The 21,234-nt window shown below is 44.4% G+C and overlaps 1 protein-coding gene across 2 annotated transcripts in view; it reads left to right on the plus strand.

The window, feature by feature from the left end:
• Positions 1–21,234, plus strand: part of SCARB2 (scavenger receptor class B member 2) — a 73,306-nt gene that overhangs the window by 13,119 nt on the left and 38,953 nt on the right. For both annotated transcript variants that reach the window (XM_088456421.1, XM_088456419.1), the window contains exon 2: positions 2,323–2,480. In XM_088456421.1, coding sequence (XP_088312547.1) covers positions 2,323–2,480 — 158 coding nt within the window. The remainder of the gene's footprint in view (positions 1–2,322; positions 2,481–21,234) is intronic.

A 21,234-nucleotide genomic window follows, 5' to 3' on the forward strand; every position in this document is an offset into this window, starting at 1 on the left:
AGGCAAAAAACGCCCTGCCCTCCAGAAGGAGGGCAAAAAGCTCCCTGCCCTAACAGCCTGCGGGAACCGTCTTCACCTGCGGGTCGCAGTGTCCCGCGGGTGAAGAAATGTGCGGTGGCCCGGTCACCGCCGGAGAATAGACGCCGGGCGCATGCGCCCGGCATCTATTCTCCCTGTCTGCAGGGCTTGGGGGCTGCCCGGCGTGTCCGTAAGTGCCGGGCACGCCCCCAAGAGTGACGAAAAGGGGACGCGTCTTATAGACACGCCCCCTTTTCGATGACCACGCCCCTTCTCGGTCGCGCCCTGCCTCCCGCCGGAGCTAGAGGGAACACTATATATCTGAGGCTTGTTTGTTCGAAATCAATCCCAAATGACCATCTTCGATCCTCTCAGAAATAGTTTTATCTATATATCAAGTGTTGATGTTTGATTCTAACAAATTGAGACCACGTCCAAGCTCTCTTTGAAATAGAATATACAAATTTATTGTGAATTAACAATTGTCAATATATTGTTTTTACAATGCTTCAGCACTGTCAGTTTAACTTTATGTCTGTAATTGTTTATAAAAATCAATAAAAATTTATTGAATTAAAAAAGAAAAAAAAAGCAGGTATGTCTTCTACATGCTGGATGAAGGTCTCCACTGCAGCTTCTAGTGACTCATAACGAATCCCACTCATCTTGCGCTTGATTTGTGGGAACACAAAGAAGTCGCAGGGGGCCAGGTCTGGGCTGTACAGTGGATGACCAAGCTCTTGGATGCGTTCATGGGCCAGAAAATTCACCACTTTCCTGGACTTGTAGGCAGGTGCATTGTCGGGATAGAGAAGGGCCCCACGTGCGAAAGTTCTTGGATGGCACCCGGAAATGGCTTCCAGCACTTGCGGAAGGCATTGGTTCACGTACCAGTCCCCAGTGATGGTGCGCTGCTGCATGAGTGGAATGGTAGCTACATGGCCAGTCTTGATCACAAAAACAGCCACCATCTGCTTGGCCACGCTGCGCTCATGTCTGATCTGGGCCGACTGTTGTTTGGTTTCGGGTCGAAACTGTAGTTCCAGGATTAATCGCCACTGATCTCCCATATTGTTTGAGTGCCCGCCATCAAACCTGGCCAGCATATTGCGGCTTCAAGTCACCCAAGCCTCCTTCTGGTCTCAAGTCAGCTGATGGGGCACCCAGCGTGCAGAAACCTTGCTCAGGCCAAGCTTTTCGTGGAGTATCAAGCAGATGGATCCCGATGAGATGCCTATCTACTTCTCGTAACTGGGTCACGGTCACCCTGGCGTCCACCTCAACTATGGCCGGCACGGCAGCAACGTTGTCCTCGGTGATGGCGGACACAGGTAGCCTGCAGCACTCCAAGTCTTCCACGGACTATCTCCAGTGACGAAATTCTGCTCACCACTCAAACACAGTGGTTCGGGAGGATGCTTCCTCCCCAAAAGCAGCTCGCAGTTGATCAAAACTCTTCTACTCTCGCAGGCCACTCTTGTAGTCGTAGAAGATCATGGCTCTCCAGTGGCCTCTGTTGAGCTCAATAACAAGTTTCTTGAAGTAAGTGAACAAGCTGGCTTCTTTGGTGTGCAGTGCTGCTTATATGTCTACTCTACCTATGCACTGCACATCCAGAAACTTATTGCACAACCTGTGGTGGACATACGTGGAGGAAATTACATTTGTATTGTGGACATAAGATAATACTATTGTTATGATTCTGGGGAGCATAGAAAATATATTTTGCACAAGGCAATGCATGGGAGGCATACCTTTTGATGTGCTTGGATGGTTCAGTTGGGTTAGTGTTTGCTGGGAAGTGTGATGTTTGGAGTCCTGTTTACTGTATAGAGTAACTTTGTTAAAGAGTTGTTGTCCTATGGTTTTTGTAATGTGGATCTGAGTCATCAACACAGTTGGCAGCAGTCCCTGTATCTTAAAGAGCAAGTAAAGCTAGTATTTCACAATAACACATATAAGTTGCTGTTATTACTGAGCTAATTAATACATTGAAACAGTGTGATTATTTATGTATAACTAAATATATACACCATTTTATTTCATTCCTCTGCAGCATCTGTCTGTGTTTAGTAAATACACCCCCAAATAAACGTATTTTATCTCAATAGTTCATCTCAGAAAAATGTGAGAGTTTAGTTTGTACTTTTGCCTAAATGTCTGCATAGCACATTTAAAATGTAGGTCCAACTCCATTCTGTTAAAACACTCATATAAAACCAATTTGCACCTACATTTGTGGGTCTGTGATCACCATATATAATATATTCTGATGTCTTCAAGCTTTGTGTAATTTTCATTTAGGCTGTAGTACTCAAGAATGGGACTGATGTCTTCAAAGAATGGATCGACCCCCCTCTTCCAATTTACATGCAGTTCTACTTTTTTAATGTTAGTAACCCAATGGAGGTCCTGGCCGGAGAGAAACCTGTTGTAGATGAAATCGGGCCTTATACTTACCGGTAAGTGTGCTGAAGTCAAGATACTGCAGCAGAATGTATTGTAGTAATGATTCATGTCTTATGTACATTGGGAAGCCAGGAAAAGAATTATTGCATGGCTAATATAACATATTTCCATTTGTCCTCTTTATAATATGGCGGAAATAAAATTAAAGATTGGCATTTACCTACATCATTGAAGTTGTTAGGTTGCTGCTGAGACCTGGCTTCTATATGCGTTTGCATATGCTAGTTATAACACGATATTTGGTTTGATTAATGACAGTTTGGGCCTGATTCAGAGGTGCAACCTAATGCAGACACGACTGTGTCTTTTACCGCAGCACGACTACGACTTTATGCTAATGTTGCAGCCGATGGGATTCATACAAAAGCGCCCACCGGCATATATTTTGCACCAAGAGCAGGCTGACACAAATGTGCAATGATGATGACTAGTAGCAATTAAAGCATATGGATAGCGGGCGGGCGCATACGCCAAATATACACATTTCATCCATGCACGCAATGTGTGAGCACATACCGATGATTTCCATTTAACTCTGCATTTAGCCCAATATTGCCTTATAGTTCACAAACTTTGGATACAGTTGCTTAGATACTATAGGACCAAATCAGTTAGCTGCGGTTTCACAGGATGTGTCTCTCATCACATTTCCGGTTGCAGCCTATTGACGTAATTGTTCTTATGTGCACAGTACGAGCTGCCTGTTCCAATGAGGCTTAGCGTATAAAAGTATAGTGTACTGTAGGTAGATCTACACTGACCATAATGCATAACAGCATGGTGTACTGTACATAGATCTAATCACTACACTGACCATAGTTCAGAACAGCATGGTGAAAAGTTAAGAGGGCGCGCTGCAGCCTGTCTCTGGCGCCGCGTGGCACCTACAGCCCGGCCGCCCGTGGCTCGTAGCTGTCAGTGACAGCCTGAGCCGCGTAGGCTTCCTCACTCTGCGCTCCTGACCCGAATAGTGCCGAGTAGTGCATGACGCACTACTCGGCACTACTCGGGTCAGGAGCGCAGAGTGAGAAAGCCAGCTCAGAGGTCTCCCAGGGTTCCCTCTCTCACAGTGCCGCTAATTCCAAAAAGCCTGTATTGCTGGTCCGGAGCGCCGGGTGCCTGCCACAATGAATCTGACACACTGCGCGGCCGTCCCATAACTGCCCAGCCCGCCAATACAAGCAAGCCCAGATGCCGGGCAGTGCGGGCACCCAGCCCCTGCTGCGTTGTTGTATGACACGTTAGCGCCGTGGTGCCTGGCCCCTGCTAGCTTGCTCCACTCCTCCTGCTGAATGTGATTGTGTGGAGAGACGTCATCACGTCTCCATAGCAGCATCCACAGAGGAGCCCGGGAGCCATATGAAGAGCGACCCTGCGTCCCTTGAGTGACCCGTCTGCCTCCAGCCATATAAAGTAAGTTAAAGGAGCATGCGTTGGCATTAGTAAATGTTACTAGTAATATTCTACTCTGCTTTCCTTTCACATCCCTTCTTCTGTCTCTCCTTGTAGCTGTACTATCCAGGAGAGTGTCATTTGTAACAACGCAGTGATAGAGAGCATAGTGCTGGCAATATTATAATGTATGTGTGTGTGCTGGCATAAATACAGTAGCGTATCTAAAATGGGTGTAGGGTGTGCAGACCACACACCGCAGGCCCTGCAACCATTTCTTCAATACTCACCTATCCAGTGTCCAGTGATGGCTGCACAAGTCTCCGGGAAAATATTATGGGGGCCATTTTTCTGCTGTTTTGCAAAGGTGCAAAAGAAAAATCGCTGGGAAAATGGCCACTATTTAATTTTCCTGGAGACCTGCGCATGCGCAGTAGACTCTGGCACAGCGCTAGGGTCTACTCACTGATGCGCGCACTGCTGCTAGCTAGAGAGGAGGGGTCCTGGTCGGAGTTTACACATGGGCCCTCTCCTCTCTTAATACAGCCCTGCATTAATATAATGTATGTGGTGGCATTAATATAATATGTCCCAACGTGTGCACGTCCATAAAGCCCCAAATGCCCTGTCTCAAATTTTGTTTGTTTTGTTAATATAATGTGTGTTTGGGATGGGTGATTTTAATATAATGTGTTTCTGTAATCAGATTATTTTACTGTGTGTGTAATGGTATTAATATAATGTGTGTGCGTGGTGTGGTATTAATGTAATGTGTGGGTGCTATTAATGTGTGGTGTTGAGGGCTATTAAGGTTAGTGGGAATATTAATGTAATGCGTAGGGGATAATAAATAATAATGCTAGTTGGGGGAAGGAGGTCAATATTAAAATAGCATTGGGACTAGTAGGGGGAGGAAGGTGTAAAGTGTTCATCTTTCCAAGAGAAAGATCCCACCCCCATTTAGGGCTGCTTCCTGAAATTTCCCGGGCTGGTTGTCTGGCCCAATCCGCCCCTGAGTGCGTGTGACGTCAGGCGTGCGGAGAGTCTCTAGACAGGAGAGTCGAGCCACCCGGGACACACCGCACAGACACCGGGAAAAAAAGAAGTGTGTTCTGGCTCACTAGCTGCACTTTGCTTATAGGCAGGCAGGCAGGCTACAGAATGTACTTTACAATTTATAGGGGCGGTCACTATTTGTGCAATACTGTATATAGGGGATGGGGACATGCGATAATCAGTGAGGGGGAGGAAAGTCAGTGGCACCTTCCCCTCCCCCTCTGATTGTAGCAGGTCCCCAACCCTTAGCCAGTGTTCTGTTGATTATATATCAATGGGCCACTGATCTATAATTAACAGGTCACTGACTGATGGGTTTAATAATAATTATAAGTGACGGGGACCTGCTACGATCAGTGGGGGACGGGGTCAGCTGCCGTTCCCGGAAACAGGGTGTGTACACCCCATTTTCTGGGAGTGGCCAGCCCAGGGACTGCTTAGATGTATCTAGTCTTCCGGGCTCGCATGCCGGCTTGGCACAGTAAGCTGAGACTTACTCAGCTGGCTTGCCGCCCGACGCCGTCCACCATCGCAACCATCGACCACCGATGGTCGTGATGGTGATCCCAGCCTGCGACCTCAGCCGCAGCGCTGGGATAGCAAATGCAGCAGGGGGCGCCGAAACATACCCTTGCTCCGGGCACCATGGCACCTAGCTACACCTCTGGGTGTACTGTAGATAGATCTAAATCACTACACTGACCATAGTGCATAACAGCATGGTGTACTGTACATAGATCTAAATCACTACACTGACCATAGTGCATAACAGCATGGTGTACTGTAGATAGATCTAAATCACTACACTGACCATAGTGCATAACAGCATGGTGTACTGTACATAGAGCTAAATTACTACACTGACCATAGTGCATAACAGCATGGTGTACTGTACATAGAGCTAAATTACTACACTGACCATAGTGCATAACAGCATGGTGTACTGTAGATAGATCTAAATCACTACACTGACCATAGTGCATAACAGCATGGTGTACTGTACATAGATCTAAATCACTACACTGACCATAGTGCATAACAGCATGGTGTACTGTACATAGATCTAAATCACTACACTGACCATAGTGCATAACAGCATGGTGTTCTGTAGATAGATATAAATCACTACACTGACCATAGTGCATAACAGCATGGTGTTCTGTAGATAGATATAAATCACTACACTGACCATAGTGCATAACAGCATGGTGTACTGTAGATAGACATAGGACACTGCTCTTTCCAAAGTGACAACATTGCACATTATCTTTAACATAGCTATTTTTTATTGTGTATGTACAAAATATATGATTTGTATCTTATAAGGCAAAGAACAGATGCCAAAATGAACATGCATTCTGTGCATTTGGAAAACCTCAACATATGTACAGTCTCTGAGAACATAAATACCGGTGATAATTAAACCAGGTCTTTGATAATTGTATTGCACATTTATTTATTTATTACCATTTATTTATATAGCGCACACATACAGGGCCGCCATCAGGGGGGGACAGCCGGGCCTCGAGTCCCGGACCCAGGGAAGAGAGAGCGGGGCCCGGAATGGATACAATGCCGGCAACCACAAGCTAGCCTGAGATCGCGGCCAATCAGTAGTGGCCGCTCCTGATTGGCTGCAGGTCTGCGAGCTGTGATTGGCTCGCGGCCCGGCGCCATATTTGAAATGCCGTCAGCGTTTTATATCAATTCTCCCTGCCATCCCTGGACCTTGGCTGCCACCCAGGCCCCATCTCTCTCCATTTTTGAAAAGCAGTGATTCTATCTGACTGGCTGCACCAGCGCAGCCGGCTGAACAAACCACTAAACAAGGTAATCCCTAACCTTGACATGTGGTCCCCCCCCTGTTCCAGCCAGCCTTCCCTATTCCAGCCAGCCTTCTCTGCTTTATGCCTCCCCCCCCTGTCCAGTCAGCCTTCCCTGCCTTATGCATCCCCCTCTGTTACAGCCTTCTCTGCCCTGTGTCCTCCCCCTAGTCCAGCCAGGTTTCCCTGCCCAGTCCCCCTCTAGTCTAGCCAGTCTTCCCTGCCCTGTGCCTCCCCCCATAGTTCAGCCAGCCTTTCCTGTCCCCCTCCTAGTCCAGCTAGCCTTCCCTGCCCTGTCCCCCCAGTCCAGCCAGCCTAACCTGCCCACTGTGATGTTCTGGTTTTTTGTGGGCCTGGGTGGTGATATGAGCAGACACAGAAGCAGGTTTAAAACAAAATGGGGAACTTTTAATGAGTGGTTTGGCAGACATGAACAATGGGAGAAAATAAAGTACAGGGATGGCACTAAAGTGCAAATGGGAACTGAGGTGAAGCAATGAGTAAAAGTCCAGGTAGTGGCAGATAGGAGCAGTCCAGTAATCCGGGTCTTGTGAGGCTGTAATGAATTGCAAGTTGAAGTGAATTGCAGCCTGTAGTGAATTGCAGGCTGTAGTGGATTGCAGGCTGTAGTGAATTGCAGGCTGTAGTGAATTGCAGGCTGAAGTGAATTGATAATGTCCAGGAGATTTGCAAGTGGAGGCAGGGTAACAGCTGACACAGGTACTCAGGCAAGGGAGGGGCAATAGGAGGAGGCAGAGGATGCCAGCAGTTTATGGAGCAGGTCAGGTAAGCAGGCTAAGGCAAAGATCCAACATGCAGTAAGTGAGCACAGGAACTCTCTCTCAGCGGCGGTTGAGAAACACGTTGCACTGGCAATGAAAGAGAGCTCTCAACTCCCTTAAATACCCAGTGCTCCGCTGTGACAGGCCAGAGAGAGCATGTGACCCACCAGGACTGGGCGATTAGATCACACGGCTAGAGGCAAGATGGCGGCGCCCATGCTGGTGCGGACGGAAACACCGTCAGACCAAACAAGCCCAGAGTGACAACATGCCCGCACAGGATCACGCACAACCAATGCTCCCCGCCAGGCACCAGCACCACCTCCAGGCGCCCACCGCCATAGCGACCTCACAGGTAATACCCGCCGACCGCTATGCCGAGAAACCCTGGTCGTGACACCCCCCTCCTAGTCTAGCCAGCCTTCCCTGTCCTGTGTCCTACACTTCTACACTCACCCTTCCTTCAGTGTATTTTATGTGGGTCTGATATATAAATATATATATATATATATTTGTCCAAGCATGCCAGCACTCAGTCTCCACCTCAGTCCCATCTCCTGGGGGGCCCTGCCTATTTTGTAAGTACTGGCCATGCATACATATTCCGCAGTGCTTTACAGAGAATATTTTGACCATACATCAGTTCCTGTCCCAGTGGACTTTAACTTGCTATTGAGTTTATTTTGTCTTTGTCAGAAATATGATTTTAATTAAAACTGCAAACTAAGAATAAATTGTGGGGCAGTAGACCCCTAGCTTGTAGATATTTATTTCTAGCCTTGTCTTAAGATATATACAAAAGAAAACTATATTGAAAATCTAAGCATGACTGGAATTATTGAAAACTGGCTTATTTAGGTCTACTGCTAAGCATAAGTAATACTACAGTCAATTCTAACTTAAATGCATTAATGCTACATAAAGTACAGAACTTCTGGCAATAGCATTGAGGAAGTCTTCTCATTTCATAGGATTCAAGTTGGTCTGGTAGAAACTAAACTGACTCTTTTTACCAATGGCATGTTATTATTTGTGTAGTACCCGATAATAGCTCAATAAGATTAACATAGATAAGTCGGAAATTTTACCCCTAGGAGGGGGTTGGGCACGGGATCCCGACGATCAGGATGCTGACAGCGGCATCTCAACAGTGTTCTGTAAGTTTTACAACCCCTACCCTAGCCCTAACCCTCCGTCCCACAGCCTAACCCTAACCCTCTCCTCCCGCAGCCTAAGCCTAACCCTAAGTCACCCCCTGACTTTATTACTTACCTCCTCAATCTGTCGGGATTCTAACAGTCGGGATGCGGACTACATCCCTCGACAGGTACTCTCTTCAATACATTGGTAGTTCTGGTACTAAAAATGTTTTAATCTCAAATAAAGTATCTTGGGATATGTATACCCTCCAAGTTTTGCAGTGTACAGTCAGGTCCATAAATATTGGGACATTGACAGAATTTTCATATTTTGGCCTCTATTCACCACCACAATGGTTTTGAAATGAAACAAACAAGATGTGCTTTAACTGCAGACTTTCAGATTTAATTTGAGGGCAATTACATCCAAATCGGGTGAACGGTGTAGGAATTACAACAGTTTCTATATGTGCCTCCCACTTTTTAAGGGGCCAAAAGTAATGGGACTATCAACTCAAAAGCTATTTCATGGACAGGTGTGGGCTATTCCCTCGTTACTTCATTATCAATTAAGCAGGTAAAAGGTCTGGAGTTGATTCTAGGTGTGACATTTGCATTTGGAATCAGTTGCTGTCAACTCTCAATATGAGATCCAAAGAGCTGTCACTATCAGTGAAGCAAGCCATCATTAGGCTGAAAATCAAAACAAACCCATTAGAGAGATAGCAAAAACAATAGGTGTGGCCAAATCAACTGTTTGGAACATTCTTAAAAAGAAAGAACACACTGGAGAGCTCAGCAACACCAAAAGACCCGGAAGACAACGGAAAACAATTGTGGATGACAAAATAATTATTTCCCTGGTGAAGAAAAACCCCTTCACAACAGTTGACCAAATCAACAACACTCTCCAGGAGGTAGATGTATATGTGTCAAAGTCAACAATCAAGAGAAGACTTCACAAGACTGAATATAGAGGGCTCACCACAAGATGCAAACCATTGGTAAGCCACAAAAACAGGAAGACCAGATTAGAGTTTGCCAAACAACATCTAAAACAGCCATTACAGTTCTGGAACAACATCCTATTGACAGATGAGACAAAGATCAACTTGTACCAGAGTGATGAGAAGAGAAGGAAAGGAACTGCTCATGATCCAAAACATACCACCTCATCAGTGAAGCATGGTGGTAGTAGTGTCGTGGCGTGGGCATGTATGGCTGCCAATGGAACTGGTTCCCTTGTATTTATTGATGATGTGACTGCTGATAAAAGCAGCAGAATGAATTCTGAAGTGTTTCGGGCAATATTATATGCTCATATTCAGTCAAATGCTTCAGAACTCATTGGACGGCGCTTCACAGTGCAGATGGACAATGACCCGAAGCATACTGCAAAAGCAACCAAAGAGTTTTTTAAGGCTAGAAAGTGGAATGTTATGCAATGGCCAAGTCAATCCCCTGACCTGAATCCGACTGAGCATGCATTTCACTTGATGAAGACAAAACTGAAGGGAAAATGCCCCAAGAACAAGCAGGAACTGAATGCATTTGCAGTAGAGGCCTGGCAGAGCATCACCAGGGATGAAACCCAGCGTCTGGTGATGTCTATGCGTTCCAGACTTCAGGCTGTAATTGCCTGCAAAGGATTTGCAACAAAGTATTAAAAAGTGAAAGTTAGATTTAGGATTGTTTAGTTTGTCCCATTACTTTTGGCCCCTTCAAAAGTGGGAGGCAGATATAGAAACTGTTGTAATTCCTACACCGTTCACCTGATTTGGCTGTAGTTACCCTCAAATTAAATCTGAAAGTCTGCAGTTAAATCACATCTTGTTTGTTTCATTTCAAAGCCATTGTGGTGGAGAATAGAGGACAAAATATGAAAATGCTGTCAATGTCCCAATATTTATGACCTGACTGTATATGCCATCTCATTAAATACACGGTTTGCTAGATAATTGGAGACTACTCCCTCTTTCGTTATTGAGTCTTGTGGCTGTCTTAAAAATGATCCTTTGCTATTCAGATGCTGCTGCTCTGTCTCACAAAAGCTGATATTGCTGCTACCACACTCTCTTTTAAAATGTTTATGGTGCAACAAGAAACCCAGGATAGCTCTAGCCAAGCTACAATTCATTTAAGACGAGTAGACAGGTTTGGGTGTTGCTAGCTGGCCTTTTCTCAAGCATTGTTTTTCCGTTACGTTTGTAATTGGGCCTGCAGATGATCTACTGTATATATTATAACATCAAGTTAGAGGTAGCTGACGTGCATCAGTGGTGCAGGAGACTCACTAGTTGAAAGGTCCCACAGCGACTATTTGGAGTCCATGGATACAGGACTGTGTCTCTGCCTCGGGTTGGGTATGAAATCCCGGCTGTTGGGATGCCGCTGGTTAGAATATCGACAGCGACATCTCGACAGCCATAGAGAACAGCGGTAAGTATTTATCTAACCCCTACCCTAACCCTCTCTACCCAATGCCTAACCCTAACCCCCCCCCCCCTAGTGCCTAAAAACCTCCCGCTCCCCACACCCTAAACTTAACACCCCCTCCCTGGTGCCTAAACCGAACCTCCACCCCTAGTGCCTAAACCTAACCTCCCCCTCCCCGCACCCTAATCCTAACTCTACCTCCTCGGGGGCCTAACCCTCCCCCTAATGGCTAACCCTGTTACCTAACCCTAACCTCCCCCTAACACCCCGATACTTACCTTCAGGTCAGTATACTGGTGCCGGGATCTCGACCTGTCGGGATTTCGACGCCTGTCTTCTGACTGTCGGCATCCCGCACCCTGGGATGCCGACTACGTCGCTCTGCCTCCTATACTAAGAAAAAGAGCCGTTGCTATTCTTTTCAGTAAAAATCTATCTTACTCTATTACTAATACAATAGTGGATCCAGAGGACTGTTACCTTCTTATCCACGTGGGTGAGAAGTTTAAAATTCTTAATTTACATGCCCCGAACCAACCAAATGCTTCCTTTTATAAAAATACATTATAACCACCTTATGAGAACGAACACCCCAAACCTTATTATAGGTGGGGATTTCAACTCGCCTCATGACCCTTGCCTTGCTAGATCTACTCCAAATCCATCTTCCTCCCAATCTCACAGAAATGTAATTCCTTTTCTTTGTTCCCATCATCCGGTGATCGATGCATGAAGGTTGCAAAACTCCTCTAGTAAGGAATATACTTATCACTCGAGAGCACAGATGTGTCCTCACTCATTGTTGCTGCAGTAGCGCCAAACAGCCCCCCCTCTAGCACCGACCGTCTTTTTGCCGAAAATGTGTCTGTCACAATGCAATGTGACTAGGACGCACCAGGATATTGTGCTTGATATGCAGTTGTATATGTGTGCGACTGAGTCTCTGAATCAGCATTCTGTGCTCCAGTTTTTTTTCGCCGCTTGCCGTTTTCATCTGTTTTTTGGCGAAAATTTCGCAGTTTTTTTGTCAAATGGTCGTTTTCGCCAATGGCGAAAAAAGCAACCATTTTCGCCGCTAATTGAATATGACCCTATGACGCATTTTCTGCAAAAAAAAGACACCAGACGCTAGCATAGTTGCACTGTACCTGGTGGCTCACTTACGCCAAACATATCGCGCTGCATGACGTCTTGAGGCTAAATGAGCCAAACAGCCCCTCTCTGCGCGCCAGGACGTGTGCAACTCTACGAGCACCAGGCATCTCTTTCGCATCTTTTCTTACCTGAAATGCAATGTGACTAGGACGCTCCAGGAGACTATGCGGATATATGACACTTGTATATCTGTGTGCGACTGAGTCTCCGGGGACGGTGGCTGTCAGTGACGCGAACACGACGGAGCAATTCAGTTGTTGCTCCATTCCGGCGCAAACAGCCGCCGGCTCCGGCAGTTTTGCTTGCCCCCACCTGAGCAGAATTAATCTCAGTACTTCTGCATATTAAAATTTTTGATCTTTTTTTTTGGCTTAGTTACCTTTAAAATGATGACTTTCTTTAGCATCAGGTATAGATGGTTAATGATCTTTAGTTCATAGCTAAATCCTCAGGAGTTATCAGACATCACCTTAATTACTGAACACAGACCTATAATTGAAAACAGTAAAATAGTTTTCTGGTAAGGTAGGAAAGCTGCACACCCAGGGACTGCAGTGGTTATCCCAAAGGATCCCGAGTTCAGCTTTGGGCTTATTAAGAATTTAATTAAAATATAACCAAGTCAGTAAACACTTAAACTGTTTAAATGGGATTCCCACATTTGGACATTTGTTACTTTTTAAATATGGAGACCCACCCAAAAAATGTCCACTGAGATGAGTGGCCATGTCTATAAACACAAGCAATCTGTGTACACTACTCATAATCTGTGAACCAGCACCATTCCATTTATGATTGGTTGACATGATCCTCTTCTACTAAGCCACCATACGTAACCAATTAATAAAATATTATTTATGTTTTAACATTAATTTGTAAAATCTCTAAATAGCCACATTTTACATAAATATATTTGTATTTTAGCCAACAATAAATTCATTAAAAGGCAAAAGAGATAAATTGGGAACCAAAGACAATGGGGCAATTCAATTGCTTATTAAGTCGCGCTAATTATTGTGCGTCCAATGTTGCAATTAAATTGTTTTGAGGTTCCCATTATTAATTATTGTGCTTGTTGCGTTCAATTAGACCGCATATGGCCGCGTAAAACGGCTAAACTGTCTAAAGTCCTGGTTAGGGACCACAGACTTTTCGCACATTTCTGCTTACCACCGCAGGAGAAGGCGAGCAGAAAAGTTAGCACTTAAGGCAGTTTGCGCATGAACGGAGCAACAAATGAATTGCGCTGTCGCACGCCCATCTCTGACAGCCGCCGGCACCAACAATTAAATCGCCACCGATGCTTCCAAAAGTATGTAAATATATGCTTTACTGACCGTTTCATAAACATTTACTGATGGACATAGTTTTTACAATTGTTAGGGTAAATCAAAAGTGAAAATAGTAAAAGCATGTAAAGGAGAAAGAGATCCACACTGCTCACAAGGTAAGCGTGTGACATTGCATGGGAAGCAAGGAAGCCAACTTTGTAAAATGATTGTGCTCATGTGCCCTCCTTCCATAAAAGTGAGAAATGTTATGTACGGTCATGGATAATGTCAGCACAAATATTGTCATGCACCCATAGAGACGACACCTAGGATGAGTATTAGTGGTGACCAATAAGTGACATTAAGTTCTGACCAATCAGACATTAATTTTGCTCGTTGCCATCAGAAACTAATGTTGCTAATTGTTCATTGGGAAGCCAGAGTGGCACCCAGCGCATTTACAAAACACACACTTATACACTGCACTGAAGAAAAAAGAGTTATATGCTGGCGCTATATAAGTAACTGATTATATATAAAATAATTAAATGAAAAGCACACAAAGCAGCATACCATTTAAAGTGAATCGTGTGTGTGCGTGAATTGTCGGTATGATGGGAGCGATTCCTTCGGTCTTTTGTTTGCCTTCAATGTCACAGGTTCACTGCGATAAGGCTGATGTAAAAATCACCCTAATTTATGAAAAAAAATGATCGCCTTTGTAGCTGAGTGATACTCGGCAGCCATGAAGATGCTGCTAAGTATCGGCTTTGCAGATTGTTTTGTGCATGTGCAATGGTCCAGAAATCCTACATATGGGCTTTCAGTTACACTATAGCTAAAATATAAATTGTAAGAGTTTAAATTTCTTTAAAAAAATAAAAAAGAGGGGGAAGGGGGGGGGCAAAGTTGGAAAAATAGGCACTCCAGGGCCAGGTGTTCCAAAATTCAAATATCAACTTCTAAATACACTATTTGCATCCAAATTACATCATAGTGACCACCACACAATACAAAGCTAATTTTTTGTGACCACCATGCAAAATAGACCTCCATACCCTTAATAGACCAGTTTTAAGCTCACCATCCAGTACAAAGAGCATTTTTTTGACTGCTAGACATCTAATCCCCTCATCACTAATTACTCCCTCCTCAAAAACCATTAACTTTTTCATAATCATCGTAGCAACCCCTTTAATGAACACTCATTCTGTCACTCAGTCTAATATAAAAAAAAATCTTAACCTTAAATAACCCCAATAAAAGTATTAAACCCCTTCATATTAATTAACTATGGGCCTCATTCTGATGTGAACGGATTTAGCATTTCTGCTGCGTCTTTGGATGCAGCAGCAGTGCTCACATATGCAGTAGAGGTGTCTGTATTAGAAAGACCCTCCTGCATGTTACAGTGATTTGCAGGTGCATCTGTGGACGCAGATGTTTTGTGGAACGGACTCGGTTGTCATTCTATCCCCAAGTTGCGGCACTGCAAGCGATTACACAGGACCCGCTCTGCAATGCACAGAACGGGTCATGTGCAGGCGCCCCACCATCGGATTTGTACATAAACCATCGGGTTTGCATACAAATCCGAATCAGGCCCTATATTACAGCTTAGGAGGAGTAATGTACTCCATTTGGGAGGCGGCTACAGTGCACCCGCCCACTTGCCTGTCCACCCTCCTGTCCCTCCTCTGTTCTTCCATTCTCAAACAGACTCATAGCAATAAACATATTGGACATCTTGAGGGTGGCCATGCACTGACAGGTGCGCTCTCTAATAGCGGTCGCTCCCCTGCACTCTCCTTGTGACAACGCCTCTGACATAGACAGAAACATTGTCTATTAATGGGGAATTCAATTAGGTACAGGGTTTACTCCCCTTAGCGTGTTTCTGTGTCATTTTATCATTAAATATATATACATTTTTGCTACAAGTCTGGCTAGTGCACTCTTCTTTTGAGGTTATTTCATGGACTTGGTTTTCCATATGGAGCTGCACCCCAACATGAAGTTATACTAATTGGGAAACATCATATGAAATTGTACTAGAAATCATGGCTGGTTGGCAAGTCAGCATGCACCCTCATTATACAATGCATGTTAGGTGTTGAATCCTTTAGGTTTGCATATTAAATATAGTTATGTGTAATTATGCATGTCTTTGAGTTTTCTGAAGCATATGTTTGGGATTGTCAGGCTTTCATAACCAGATTGAGAAACGCAATGAAATGATGTGTACGTAGCATGGAGTAATGGAAGAATAACCTATATTGGATGCTACTTGTATTTGTTTGACAACATGTGACAGCTAGATTAACAGCAATAAAGTTCAAAACTCAGGCATTATGTGTCTCAGTATCATGCTAATTACCATTACTATTGATCTAGCTGTCATATTTTGTTATAAAGAACACTCCTAACAGTAAGCTGGGTACACAGTGGACGATATATTGTTCGTACAGACGATGAACGATATATCGTCCTGACCATCGGCTTGTGTGTATATACAATATATCTGCGAACGACGTCATTCACAGATATATTGCGTCGGCCGGGCAGCACGGCAGATGCGATATACCTTGCAGACATATATCGTTAACATCTGCCTGTGTGTATACATGACTGATCCATATGCTGGTCACAGAGCTGTAACTAGACTTTTTGGTGCCCTGTGCCAGAAAGCGCATTGGCGCCCCCCAATTTTTAAATAGGGACATAAGAGCGCCTGGAAAAAGGGCCAAGGCCTCATGGGGAAGGGCCAGGGAAGAGATAGGGGAGGTCAGGAGATACTGGGGATAAAAGAGGATGATGCTACAAGTAAGAATGATAATAAACAGGAAAATTGACAAGCCCAAACAGCGCCCCCTGCCCTGCGGTGCCCTGTGCCATGGCACTGGTCGCACTACCCTAATTACGGCCCTGGCTGGTCACAGGGAGCAGTTAAAATTATATCAACATTGCTTACTGTGGCCAGTCATATCAGTCGGCCGGTTGGTAAGTGTGTATGCACAGGCACATACTTACCAAATTGGTTGGCCGGCCGATAAAACGGCCAAATGTGCACTCCGCATTAGTAACTGAATTTTTTTTTTTTTTACAACCTGCTGAAAATCTACAAGGTTTGGGGATCTATTTTGCAACCTTCGGCTATCTTTATAGATAGTTTCTTTATAATCATGTGTACAGAGCAAACAAAGAGTGTTTTGTTTTGTTTTTTTAATCATTACCAGTCTTTACAAATGTATTCCCCACTACTTAGGTGTGGCATAGGTGGTCATTCTGTTGTTTTGTGATTCATAAGCTGAACATGATACCTAATTTATTTTGTAATTGTTGAACTTTAATGGTCTTTGAGGTAATATTTTACATCCACTACCCTGCGACGGTGATGGGCACGGCAGTGGTTTCAGCATGCGCAAATAGATTTATGTTTTATTTTGATGCATCATTAAACAACATAGCTTTTTATCCATACACATGACATCAATGATAACAAAGAATGTCCATTATGTCCAGATGATAATGTTAACAGATATAATTCTAATTATAATAATTCAGACTCACCCATCAGTTCACTATCCAATGGGATTTTAGATGTTTTGATTATTCAAGATGATGGATTCTGATTACTATTCTCTGTGTTAAACTGAGAGGTGTGAACAATATCTTATATTGCAAAAGTTTCTGTCCTAAACAGGGCTTACTGCACTCTCAGGGCCTGTTTCAGAGATGCACGCTAATGCCAGCGCTCTTATCAATTTGTACTCATCAGCTGTGTCAGTATATGCAAATGTCGCAGACGCCGGAATTTGTACTAAGACGCTGCGGCTTTGCAAATCCAAGTGACTGCATACAAAGCAACATCATCGGTCACAGATCAGCCGATTATCGGACTTTTGAGTGACCCTATGGTTACTCAGAATGACTGCAGGAACTGAGACGCTGGAGCCATTTTTACTGTGTACGGGATCACAATGACAGGCTGAGACATGCCCCTGAACACAAACGTGACACATCTGCATTTGTGTCGTCACCTCCTGCCCCCCGAAAATGGTTGTGAAACGCCTGTGTTCACTTCAGGTCACCACCCAGGAACGCCCATCACTTTGCCGCCCCATATCTGATACCGTCTGTTCGATTCCAACGCAGAAGTGGGACTGTCAGTGCTTTGTCATTCAGACGCAGGCTGCTACACGAGAGGGAGGCTGAAACTAGTATTTACATATTATTGTAACCGTGACCCCGCCAACAGACTCAAGAGTGAACGCAGCTGTGTCCACTTCTGAATTAGGCCTGGTGTGTCAGTTTATATATTACACACTCACTCAGTCTTGCATGACCGGGAAGGATCTGCACCAATAAGAAGAATTAACTTCAAAAACATTTTACATCTTGTGTTGCCCAACGACGGTTCAGTCAGGGGCAGCTGCATGCATGTGCCAGGAGTTAATGTGAGAGTTTGCCAGTAAGCGCTCACACTTTTTAAACTCGGCCAATGTAATAGAGCCGAGCACATGCAAACTCATATGTTTTTAGACTCAAAATACTCTCACGATTTAAACTCTCATCCAGATGTTTTCCCATTTTGAAGATAAAACTCGATCAATGTGAGAGATTACTGCTAAACTCTAACATTTTCTATACTCTCACCCTATTACATTTGGCCCTTAATTTTCTGCTGTCTAGAATTCAAAAACTTCTGTAGCCAGGTAACCTAATAAACCATGGAGTATAGAAGCAATGGTACAGCCTGTGCAACCAGCTAGTACATACTGGCCCTTATTCAGAGCCGCTCTCAAAAAGCGAGCACACGCTCGGAATCAGGGTGACCGCTTTTTTAAAAAAAAAAAAAAAACGGCCTCCTGGCCGCTCGCTAAGCTGTGGGTGGTCACCCACAGCTTAGTGAGCGGCCAGGAGGCCGTTTTTTTTGGGTTTTTTTGCAAGCGACCAGGTGATGGTCGCGACAATCAGGCTTGCGACGAGACCCTTGTGGTAGGGTCTCGTCTGCCGCAAGCTCCAGTGAGCCCGGAAGCTCACTACTGACATCACTGGTGATGTCAGTAGGGCCGCCCACAAAAGGCAGGCGTTCCTTCAGGAACGCCTCCGTTTGTCCAGCCACCTCCCCCCCCCCACCCCGCCTACAAAACGGGGCGAGCTGTCGATCAACATCGACAGCCGCCCCGTTTGTAGCAAGCCCCGGAGCGAGTGAATTTCTCGCTACGGGGCTTGCGCCTGCGCATTGCGCACGCCACACGGGCGCAATGCACAACCATCGACTCGCTTGCGATCGTATAGCGCTTGTGAGCGGGTCTGAATCAGGCCCACAGTGTAATCAACTTCAATGTAAGGAAACAAATTAATAAAGGTGAATACTATAAGAAAAATAAATTAAAATTGAACTAAAAAAGAACTACCAGTGCCAATATGTGAATGAGTGAATGCCGCCATATAACTGAGAAATAATTCAATACCAGGTTAAGTGTGCTGACGGGAAACAAAAGCTTGAAAATTATCCAGAATAGATGTGTACAGATAAATTGGTGGACAAATACATCAAGAGCCTCTTAAGGTGTACCAACTTCTAAGAGGTAACCACTGTCTGAAACTTACCATAATATATAAACCACGGTGTACAGAGACACCAGCTTGGGTATATACAAATGGGCAAGCAATCTCATACATAAGCATAAACAATGTAAACAACCACAACATATAAAATAACAAATTATAAATAATAACTGATAAGGAGAGACGCAGCCGGGTATAGCTGCGTATACACATATGTATAGGTACGTTACAAGATATCATGTCAATTTCAAAATGAAAATAGTAGATTTTACTGTAAGTAGCAGTTCATTTTGAAGTCCCATTAAGCATTTTTGGAGAAACAGTGTCCAATTTGTCCACTTGTATTCTCTGCATGTAATAATTTTGTCCCGTCCTCACCTCTCCTGAGTGGTTGCATGTGGTCAATCACAAAGCATTTCAGCTGATATTGTATGCTTGTTATACGCATAGTGATTGGTGACTTGTAGGTTGTTGAGGTCACTTTGTGGTGTGCTTGGCAACTGGGCTTTTTTGATGGACATACGATGTTGTGCAAGCCCCTCTTTCATCATTCTGCATGTTTTCCCCATGTACATTATAAGAGCTTTCATTGCATGTATGTAGATCATATATTTGCTGTTGCAGTTTAATTAGCAGGATGACCGATACTCATAGTTTGTACTTGTATGGATAAATAATTAATCTGTCAACATAAAATTATGATTGGCCAGCAGATGTTGGACCTCATTTATAGAGGAACACAACCTGTGGCGTGAACATATAAGTAAAATGCGGGGTGGAAAATTGCGCTCTTACCTGGTTATTTAAAGTTGCACATTGGCAGTGTGTTAGAATGTATTCACTTTAAGTACGTCTTTGTGTGGCCAAAGCGGACTGATTCAGATTAGGGAGTAGAGTAAGGTGCACATTCACTACACTATTCGCTCTATGAGCGATATGGTGTAGTGTGTCCCCGGCAGTGGTGTGCTCAGTCTCCTTAACGACATTGAGCACACATACTGAGCGATATCATTCATGATAACATACAGTACCAGCACCCTCCCTCATTCCCGAACCTGCACAACCTGTCTATAACATACAGTGCCGGCACCCTCCCTCATTCCCGAACCTGCACAACCTGTCTATAACATACAGTGCCGGCACCCTCCCTCATTCCCGAACCTGCAGAACCTGTCGATATCGTACAGTGCCGACACCCTCCCTCATCCCCGTGCTTGCAGAACTATACAATATCGTCAGGTTGCCCTGCAAGTACGGGCGATGAGCGACGTCGACGACGACCAGCGGGAGTGGGCATCGCTGGTCGTTGACGGCATATCCACTGGACAATATAATGTGTGATTGAACGATAACAATATTGTTATCGTTCAATCGTTCATTATATCGTCTAGTGGGTACGCGGCTTAAGATAGAGCAAGTACAGTAACTGTGCAGATCCCGATTTGCGTGCACTGCTGATTTAGGCCCTCTATTCCCAAATCTGGATCAGGCACGTATTCTGGCCTGATTGTGGTGGATCCCCTGGCTTTTGGTTTCCTGCAATAACTGTGACTGCAGATTATTACAGGCTGGAAAGAAAAATTGCAAGCAGTTGCACTTAAACTTAAATAGAATAATATATTGCATTTTAAATGAAATAATTATTTAATAAAATTCGGTAAAACTTAAATACACTATTTTAGACATATCTGTAGCACAACAGCATATATTAAATCAATTACAGACCACTTTAAAAGAAAAAGAAAAACATAGGTGTTAGACTCTGGAACCTAATAAAGAAATATAAACCCAGTACACATATTAGCAGCATGAAAGGAGATTATGGAGCAGTTTTGTCTCTCCAGCCAGTAATCACCCAGTGTACTGAGTCTGGCCTCTCCAAAGTAAACAAGTGCAGCTCCACAGAGGTTCCAATAGCAGCATGGTTAATAATCCACCAGAAAGATTCTACTCACCATATTAATGCTATACACAAGAAAAATGGCTCTGGTGCCTCAGTTCCCATGACCATTCTGCAGGAGGACTGTAAGAGTTTATTGTCTGTGGCCCTGATTCAGAGCCGGACGCTCTGAATCAGGGCCGTCCCTGCTCCTTTTTGGAGCGGCCTCCTGGCCGCTCG

This window comes from Taudactylus pleione, unplaced genomic scaffold (assembly GCF_031769625.1).
Source record: "Taudactylus pleione unplaced genomic scaffold, aTauple2 ptg000703l, whole genome shotgun sequence".
Lineage (NCBI taxonomy): Eukaryota > Metazoa > Chordata > Amphibia > Anura > Myobatrachidae > Taudactylus > Taudactylus pleione.